Below are 10,430 nucleotides of genomic sequence, written 5' to 3'. Positions count from 1 at the left end.
TTGCGCTTTTTAATTCTCCAGAAATCTTTTTTTTCTCCTCGAAATCGCAATCCAAAACAAGCACATACTTGTCAATCATTCTTAGCCTTTCTTCTTTAGACAAGCCTTTCCAAGTACTGAGATGCTCTTTGATTTTCTTTTCCATTCGTGAATATTCCGTCTCGCCACTCCATACAAGTCGGTAAAGCTGTCTCTCTCTCCATCACTGTACTCTTTTGGAATATTAAAATCTCCGTTTTCAGTGACGTAAACAGATTCACGAAAAACACCTGTTTTTCCAAATGCAAGAAGCTCAAGATGTCTTTTTTTATTTGCGTCAGCCTCTTTGATACTACATTCTAGAAAAAACGGAAAAAACTGTTTCATTTTATTCTTCTTGTAACCGATTTAATCCATTTTTAAGATCCTTTTTCGGTCTACCCACAGGTCGCTCTTCCTTCACGTCTTTAATCCATTCGTTTTTATCAATCAAGTTGTTTTCAACCGCAAGCATCATGAGCGACATTTTATTGTTTGAAGTTTTGGAAATTCCGTTTTCTTTCAGTAATTTTTTCAAATCCTTTTTCGTATATCCCATTTTTTATTAAAAAAATATTATTTTGAAGGACATCAATAAATTCAAAGAATTCATGTGGGTGCTCTGCACCTTATAAACAATATTCATTCTGCTTCCATCTGATTTAAGCCTAAGCAGTTTATCGGAAATGAGGACAGCAAAGGCTTGAGTGTTTGCAGGAACGTTTGCATTGAATGTAGCTTTTATTTGCACATCTATCACTGAAGTTTTTAACCTCTCGGCCTGCTTGCTTACATCAAAAACAAAAAGAGGACAAATGTGTCTATAATTTAAGGCAGATAAATTAGGTTGAGCCATAATTTCGCTAATTCCATAAAGCCTATTGTCAAACTTGCATGCGTCTCTATATGCTCTCGAGTATTTGTTGTTATTAAAGTCTAAATTGTAATCAACAGCAGGATACCTTTCACTGTTTAAGGTGACATATATGTTTTTCAAATCGCAGTGATCAAAGACTGAAGGATTATAATTCTTGACTTCCAGATTTATTGGTTTGGAATCCAACAATGACATACCTAGGTCTTTCACTAGCAGATCTTGCGCTTAACCTCCAACTAAAGTTGTTTGATACAGGAACAGCGATGGTATCACATTGTCTAGATCTGAACGAAAATGGTACATCTACTTTTGATTCAATGATTTTGTAAAGATTGTTACTAGTTACAACAGATGGTGTGACATGAGGCATAAACAAAGACAATTTAGTCAAATCCACTTTTCCTGCAGCTGTTGCAGCTGCTCTAAAAATAGCATCACTATCGCTCTTTCTCACAAGAGCAAGTGTATGCTTAAATCCATAGAGAACTTTATCGTAATCGTCGCAAAATCCAAAAATGTGCTTTAAAGGAATGCAGAACGAAAACGTTCCTTTTTCTTCAGGCTGTACAATGATGTAATTTTGTCTTTGCTTAAATCCAGTGTTGTTGACAAGATCTGCTAAAGCTGTTATGTCTCTTTGCCACAGCTGGTTCATACCCTCTGAAATTTGATACTCTACTGGATATTTGAGGTATCCAATCATGGTGGTAGCGTGTCCAGGATCGTAAATGGTTTCCACCTCTTGATTCGACAACTGATAAGAAATCTGACTGAACATGTGCATGATACCGTTGTTAACCAAAGTAACGACATCTGCATCCGCATAGGAAGTTCCATCAGCTTTTAAAAGTCTTCCTTCAACCAAAAGGTACGCCTCAGATGGAAGCGTGAACAAATCTTGCTGCTCAATATTGATTCTTATTTCTCCATCCACGTTTAGATTCTTATTCACTGGTTCGTATTCATGAAATTCAAATCTCTCAATTTCTTCATCAACAATAATCTCTTCTGTAAAATTTAAAACATCGGAATTTGCCATTTTTATACATCAAAGAAAAAAAATTTAGATCCTCATGCAATCAAAATCCCATTTCCCTTTTTTACCAGGTCTTGTATTCTAATCGCTTTTTTCATCTGTACATTAAGCGTAATAATAGACTTGTCCGAGAAGAAGGTAAAAGCTTCCGGATTGACCGACTTGAGCATCACCAGAGTTGAGCGTGACAACGAGTCTTCTACCAGCTTCGACAGTAGGCATGGAGTCAGCTTCTCCGAAATTTCTGTAAAAAGAAATGGTGGTGGTCGAGCCGATGGATGAAGTGGATTGATACAACAGCCCAGTCGATTTGTTGTTGAATGAAGTCACATTTGTTCCGTTCCACGACGACAAGTAAAAATCTTCTAATCCAGAAGAGGAAAAGAAGCATGTACTGTCACCATCATAACCAGGAAAGTAGGTGTAATTGTTGGTGTTGTATTAAGTCCAAGGAGTGAGTACAGTGCCGTTACCTGGAGGTAAATTTCCGTCGTACATTCTGACTCTGGATTCCCACCAGTTTCCAGAAGAGCCGATGATGTGCACCCTGATGCATTTCAACGAGACGCCATTTCCTTTTCCGTTGGTGTTCATCAAAACGTATTCGCTGCCGTAAGTGGTATTCAAATATCTAAACGTTCTGCAGTACAGCTTGTAAAGAGGGATAGTTGCAGGAATAGAAGCAAGTGTGGAGATGAACGGTTGAATCCAATACGTGATGGCAGTAGCATTTCTGTTGACCAGTTGAATGGAGACGTCGTTTCTGAAAGGCATGTCCAACGTGAAATATCCTCCCAAGGAAGTGGTGTTAAACATGTTGCAACCTTGCAGAGAATTGGTGTAAAACGATCCTCCCAATGGTGAAAAAAGCAAATCGGTGGCAAGACCGGTAGCGTCCACTCCGGCTCCTTCCGTTGTTTCTACATAATTCCCCACATTGATTTCTCCGTCAGTGAAGATTCGAATAAAAACTTGACCGGGAATATTCGTGCCAGAGGCGCTGTATAAAGCCAACCATAGTCTTCTCAACACTCCAGATTTTCCGGAAAACGCAAACACAGGAGAAGTGGTTAACGCTGCTACCGTCTGAGACTTGAACCCCAAACTGGTGAAACTAGATCCTGGAACGACACTGGTCAAGCTTGATTTTTGCAACAGCAAGTCAACATAATTTTTTGTTGCTCCATCTTGTGCGTTGGTTGGATCGAGCACGTTAATTAATTTGTGCGAGTTCAAATCCAAATCTGCTGCACCTACAGTCGTCCCACCCGAAGCATGCGTATCGACGTAATTTTTCGTAGCTGAATCTGAGGCTGATGTAGGTTCAGCTAAATTAATCAGTTTATGAGCTGTCATGTTAATGTCTACGTAAGAAATATTATTGTAAGAGACTTTGGTGTCTACATACCCTTTTGTTGCAGCGTCTTTTAAATTGGTAGGATTGCTCACATTAATCAGTTTGTGGGAGTTCATGTCGATGATTCCCGTGATTGTACTGGATCCGTCTGTTTTAACACACAGGCTCGAGCTAACGTCCACGTAATTTTTTGTGGCAGCGTCGTGAAGATTGCTCGGTTCATTCAAGTTGATCGCCTTGTGAAAATTTAAATCCAAATCTGTAGTTCCCACTACAGTGCCAGTACCACCTGAAGCATGCGTATCCACGTAATTTTTAGTAGCAGCATGGTGTGCGTTGGTGGGTTCACCCATATTGATGATTTTATGAGAGTTGAAATCCATGTCTGCAGTGATGGTGCTGTTTCCATCTGTTCTGACATAGAGGTCACCTGTTATGGCTGATGATGAGGAAGGATCATAAAAATACCTTCCCAATTCAGTTCTTCCAAATTTGTCAATCATTTTATATAGATACGACTTTTTTTTTCACCAAAGTGTGTTAACAACGCTTTGAAAGTCATCCCCTTCCTGTAATTTTTTTAAAACATAAAGACACAAGTGACCACAATAAGACGTATCGCCAAATTGAACTCTTTCACTGTTGTAAAAGACTGGACCTTTTAAATAATCGACGAGCTCAACAAGAGGAGGCTGAGCATAAGAGTCAAAGCTGTATTTTTTGTCTCCGTCTTTATACCAACAGATCCAATGAAATCCATCTGTGCTAGAATCTCCCGTGTTGACAATTCCACATTCTTTTTTTCTTGTCTTTTCTGGCAATTCATCCCTCACAAAAACACCTCTAAAGTTTTTAATTTTAAGCTTTTTCACAGCATCTATTAATTGAAAGTTGGTCAGAGGTTTGTTCGGTAGTACAATTCCTTCAACGTTGATCATTTTAAAATTCAGAAAAATTTTAAAATTTAGAAGAATTCCATAGAGTTTACATTTCATCATCGTTCGATTCTTTAACCTCTACATCCAATTCTCCCATCATACTGATATGAGAAAAAGTTACATTTTTCACGATGACTGCTTCTACTAGTTTAACTTGAATAGACACAATAGAAGGGCCGATATACACCCCCTCAATTCTAAGTCCTCCAATGGCATAACATTTTTGATTGAGGAAATCATGTCCAGAAGATCTGACTAAATTTCTATTATGACGTTCTCCTTTGATACCATTTTTTATATCAAGATCTGTTTTCCTTCTATGAAATACAGAAGTAATGAGTATTTCATCTTTCTCATTTTTATCTATAAACATTTTAGCATAAAACACAGGAGATACTTCAGGATGATCAGGCTTATATTTTAAAATACTCAATTCGTTTGAATTAATTTGCTTTTTTCTTCCTCCTTTTTTAAGTTTGGCTGACAATTTATCCACTTCACCTCTAATAAACAAAGTAATCTTTTCCATTGTGCTAATAAACTTTTCTTCTTCTGTCTTTCCCTTTTTAGCATCAAAGCAAACGAAGGACATTGAATAGCCAGTCAATTTTTGTGTTGCCGGATCTTTATTTTCACATACACCATACGAAAATAATGTAGGTGTTCGTAATACAAGAGGACCATCTCCATTTGAATAAGAATATTTTACGGGTACTTTTTGATAGACTACTGGTTTTGTTGCCGCGTAAATTTCTCCAACTGATAATTTGCTCTCATCAAAATTTTCAATCGTAATAAAATTCATTTCTTTTATATAGAAAAGAAAATTATTTATATCATTTTTCGGATTAATGAAAATCTTTGAATTTTAAAGATCATTTTTGCAAACGTATCAATTCTTCATTATTCACCTACGAGTTGAATGAATCTGGATATCTTAACCTTATCGTCATACAAATTATTTTACTAATTATACACAGTATCTACGCAAGTTATTCATGTATGTTTCCAATTCCATATTTCCTCTATCCCATCGAAATTTCTGTTCCATTTCTAAAAAATCATCAACCAATTCATTTTCAAAATAATACATCTTTTCAAGGATATCATCCATATTATCTAAATTCACTGCTTCATACATACTACAACGTAATTCATCCAACATCAATTAGTACCTAGACATGAACTTATTCAAGTCAATATGTTTCATGCATTCATACATATCAGCTTCAAACACATTTATTTTTATAATCATCTTATTCATTATCTCATTCATTGTCGCATTCATTTTTTCTTGCCGTGAATTTATTTAAGTCATTTCAAAAAATTTTTTTTTCTTGTCATACAAAACGACGCGTCTATTTTTGCAAACGTATCAATTCTTCATTATTCACCCACGAGTTGAATGAATCTGGATATCCTAACCATTTGACTAAAGATCTGTTCTTTTGCTTGCGAATGACTTTTTCAATTCTAAATATGTCTTGATTGGTCTTTTGCATTTCTTGTTCATAAAATGTACCTTGTATTTCTTCGCTGTGATGGTCTGATATTTTATACGTAGGCGGGTCTGTGTACTGAATTTTTGATATAGTAAAAACCTCCTCTGTCCATCTCGGTGTATACCCCTTTTCAAAATGTGATTTCTTTTTAGTGATCCTCACTTTATCTCCAATGGAAAATTTAGGTTCTTGTCTTTCTGTTCTCACCTTTCCATTTAGGGTTATCCATACCCTGCTTTTATTCTTTTCATCGCTAGCTTCAACTGGAGTCATTTTAATGGAAGAGTGTTTGGTGTGGTTGTAGTTATCAACCATTTTGTCTAAAACGTCAATGTATTTATTGGTGTTGTTAGCTGAAAAGTATTTAAACATTTTCTCTTTCATTGTTCTATTCCATCGTTCAACAACGGAACTTTTTTCTTCATTTTCAGTGGAGTATAATTGAACACCTAGAGCTTTTACATGCTTGTTATAAAACTCTTTACCTTTATCCACCCACATTTTGACGCACTTTCTCTCCTCAAATATTTTGCTTAGAGCGCTAGCTACATCAACTCCAGTTTTACTCTTTAACGGAACAGTCCATCTATACTTTGAAAACACATCAATAACCATGAGCAAGTATTTAATTCCGTTGTTGAATTTTGAAAACGACTGCATGTCAACCAAATCTACAGCCCATATTTCATCAATGTCATTCACAAACACTTTTCTTCTTCTGAAATGATGTATTACTGGTTTATGAAGCTCGTTTGCAAGTTGATCAGTCCATTTCAGGTTCTCCGGTGGTTTTTTTTTATATTCGATTGCGAATCCGTGGAAAAATCTGTGATTTTTTTAACACCTAATCCGAATTTGGCTTTGGCTTTGATGATGGGTTCGATGATTTCTCGTTCGTTTATTTCTCTCTGAGTGGGATTTTGTATAGAGTTCATTTCTTCAAGCATCATTCGATCTGCTAAATTTCTGTTTTGCTTGTCGTTAAAATACTTGTAAGCTAAATCGTGGTGATATGCAGCATTGTCTACTCTATCCACCGGTTTGCTCCAATCTTGATACATGTTTGTGGAAGTGAGTCTTTTATCTAAATTGGTTCCAGGCCCCGCAAAGTTCATACCTGGAACGTGCATTTCTCCCGGAAACTTTGCCCATGGAAGCTTTATTTTGTTTGAGAGTTTGTTGATCGATTCCACCAAGTCTCCTCCGCTAAGCGCATGCGCAGAAATAAATTTGTTTTTGGTTATTCCACAGATGACGCAAGTTCCTTTAAGCATATTTCTATTGCTTTTGCTTATAGCATGTTGCAAGTTGACCGTTTCTGTTATTCTTTTGCATTTGACGCAGTACATTTTTTATATTCAACATAATAAAAAATGGAAGTGATTGATTTGTCATGGAATGTAAATAAAAGCAAAAGGAAAAACAACAAACTTTTGCCTAGAAGTATACGCGGGATCATTATTGGAAAATCAGGTTGTGGTAAAACGACGCTGCTGCTCAATTTACTTTTAAGACCTGGATGGCTAGACTATAATCATTTACAAGTGTTTGGAAAATCTCTTTTTCAGCCAGAATATAAAATATTAAAAAACTCATTCGAGAAGAAATTACCGAAAGAGGTTATTCTTGATTTGTTTAACATTCAAAGCAAAATAGAGCAATTAAACGTAAGTCCTGAATGTGTTATTGATGAAATTTCAAAAAAATGGAATAACACAGAGGATATGGAATGTCAATTTTTTGAAACAGCAGACGATGTGCCAGAACCAGAAGATCTTGATTCATCCAAAAACAATTTAATGATCTTTGACGATTTGCAATTGACTAAACAAAACAAGTGCGAAAAATACTATATCCGAGGAAGACATTCTAACGTCGACTGCTTTTACCTCGCTCAAAATTATTTTATGCTGCCTAGACAAACCATCCGAGAAAACGCTAATTTCATTTGCCTGTTTCCACAAGACTCGAAAAACATTAACCACATTTACCAAGATCATGTTTCAAGCGATATGAAAATAGAAGAGTTTAAAAAGTTTTGTAAATATTGCTGGTCTCAACCTCACGGATTTGCAGTCATTGATTTATCCTCAAAAAAGGATTGTGGAAAATATCGAAGCGGATTTGACAATTTTTATTTTCCCAACTCTATATAAAAAGATGAGCGGATTTTATCTCCTTGCAAAAGCAAAAAAAGAAACTCCAACCGTAAGAAACAGCGTCATCCAAACCGAGTTTGACAACCCCATTGAATTCGAGCCTAATAAAAAGTATGAAATGGCTCTTGTTGGTTTTGACACTGTTCACAGTTACACCAACATCAATTCGACAAATAATGTTTTCAGATACAGCCCCAACGCCGGTTCAAACAGCTACACCATTTACATCGAAGAAGGAGCGTATGAAATTAGCGAGATTAATGATTATCTTCAGAATGAAATGAAAAAACAAGTTGGAAACTTGTATAGAGCGGATGGTGTTGTTATCGGTGCAAACCTAACCACTTTAAGATCTACTCTGAAATTTGGAAAACCTGGAACTACAACAAAATATTGGGTGGATTTTAACGTGAATAACAGTTTATCCACTGTTCTTGGATTTAATAAAGCAGAATATACCTATATAGAGAAAAAGGAAGATCCGACAGATCCAAATAAAGTCACAAGTTGAATTGACTATTACGAGTCTGAATCACTTTCGAGAATAGACGATGTAACCATCATCAGAATCACAAACGATGTTATTGGATCATCTTATGATAACGGAAAAAGAACATCTGACATTTACTCTTTTCATCCTGACTCTCCTCCAGGCTACAAAATTAGCGAAAAGCCTTTCCACTTGATATACTTACCTATCATGGTGGGTAGAATTTCAAGAATGGAAACAAGAATTGTAGATCAAAACGGTAACTTGATCGACTTTAGAGGTGAAGACATTATCCTTAGATTTCACATTAGAGAAAGAATAACCTCTGTGCTCCAAGACCTTTTTACGAGCAGCGCAGTTCAGCGATAATTTTTTTTTTTTTATTTAAAAAATGAGCTACCAAAAAGTAAAAATAAACATTTCACAAAGTCAATCTGACAAAATAAAAAAAGCGATCCAAGAAAAGACTGATGTCAATATAAGACTATCTCATTCAGATCTAGAAGGTGAACATGTTCTCGCTATCACTAATGTGCAATTGAACAAAATTAAAAAAGCGTATGAAACTGGTAAAGGAGTCACACTCAAGCTGAGTAAAAAACAATTATCACACAACTCAACCATTGAAGGTGGATTTATCGGAGCTCTTTTACCGTTATTGGGTATGATAGGCAGCACTCTTGCCACAAAAGTAGTTCCAGCTCTAGCTACTGGATTGTTAGCAGGTGTAGGTTCTTCTGCTGGTTCTGCTATGGTTGATAAAATTGCTGGAAGAGGAATCGTTTACTTGAAAAAGAATGGAAATGGAATGAAAATGACTGCTGCAGGATCAGGAATCTTTTTAAGACCTTGGGTAAAACCTACTATTGGTGAAGGACTCTTTGTTAAAAATGGAAAAGGTTATCAATCTGTTGGAGCCGGATTATTGCTCGGACCAAACTCACCTTTCTCAAGCATTCCTTTTTTAAATTTAATTTTGTAAATTATACAAAGAAAAAAACTTTTTTTCTTGTTATAAAAAAATGTCAATGAGTATTACAGAACAAGATGAATATGAGGAATTTTGTTACAGTGAACTACAGCAAATAATTAATCCCACTTTTGACCCGGAATTACACAGAATTGCTACACAATTCCACAATGATAATCGCAAAAAATTAAATACCTTACCCATTTTAAAAAATGCATTTGAAGAAGAACAACAAAAAAAGAACAGGCACAAAGAATTAGAGAAACGCGAAGAGAAAATTATAAACACCTTTTTCCATACTTGAAGAAGAACCAAAACAACTACATGCACAAACAATAAGACAAACACCTTTTTCATAATGTGAACACATTATAAAAAAATATCAATCTGCCGGAAAATCGACATTATTATGCAAAAAAAAAGTAGCAATGAGCTGGAATCGGCATTTCATAGTAGTATTATGTTCCAGCCGCCACCATTCCAGCCGCCACCATTTTCCAGTTAAAAAACAATGAGACTAAAGCTAGACCTATCTTTAGCGATGGATTGTGATCGCCATGAAATCTCCGATAAAGCAACTGCTGCATTAGCTTTAGCACTCACGGAGGATTTCGGGTTTATATCACCAGAAAAAAACAAGGTGAACTTTATTGATAAAGGTAAATTAGATGAACACGAAAAAGAGAAAGAACTATTTTAACAGCCAAAAAAAATATTATGCTGCCATCATTCTTTGACGAAAGTAAATACCTTACTACCAATAATGCACAGAAAGGAAGCAGATGGTACAGAAGGAAGCCAGAAGAACATACGTCATTGGTAGAAGAACTAGGCTCAAATTATCTAGGTAATGTAACGCCTCCATCAGGGACTTCTGAAAATATAAAGTCTATTGAACTTTTTGAAGGAAAAATATGAGTCATTTGATACATTCCTTGTTATTAGTTAAGACGGTAAAAACGTCAATGGCGGATAAATTAGAGTCGTGAAATTCATAAAAAAAACTCAAAAAACCATTGCAGTATCTCGTATGCTTGTTGCACGCAGTAAATTGCCACTATGTTACCTATTGATACATATGAA

General features: G+C 35.8%; 1 protein-coding gene across 1 annotated transcript; it reads left to right on the top strand.

Annotated features, from left to right (window-relative positions):
• The first annotated feature begins 7,101 nt into the window (after positions 1–7,101).
• On the top strand, positions 7,102–7,990 carry LOC149894687 (uncharacterized). The gene has a single exon (XM_090088097.1). The coding sequence runs from the start codon at positions 7,102–7,104 to the stop codon at positions 7,882–7,884; it is 783 nt and encodes a 260-aa protein (XP_089944223.1). The 3' UTR covers positions 7,885–7,990.
• Positions 7,991–10,430: the final 2,440 nt, after the last annotated feature.

The sequence above is a fragment of the Hydra viridissima genome, unplaced genomic scaffold (genome assembly GCF_058129835.1).
Source record: "Hydra viridissima isolate aposymbiotic clone 2 unplaced genomic scaffold, HvirCarnegie_v1 scaffold_1, whole genome shotgun sequence".
NCBI lineage: Eukaryota > Metazoa > Cnidaria > Hydrozoa > Anthoathecata > Hydridae > Hydra > Hydra viridissima.
Note: the sequence above shows the minus strand (reverse complement) of the source record. Positions and strands in the feature narration are given on the sequence as shown.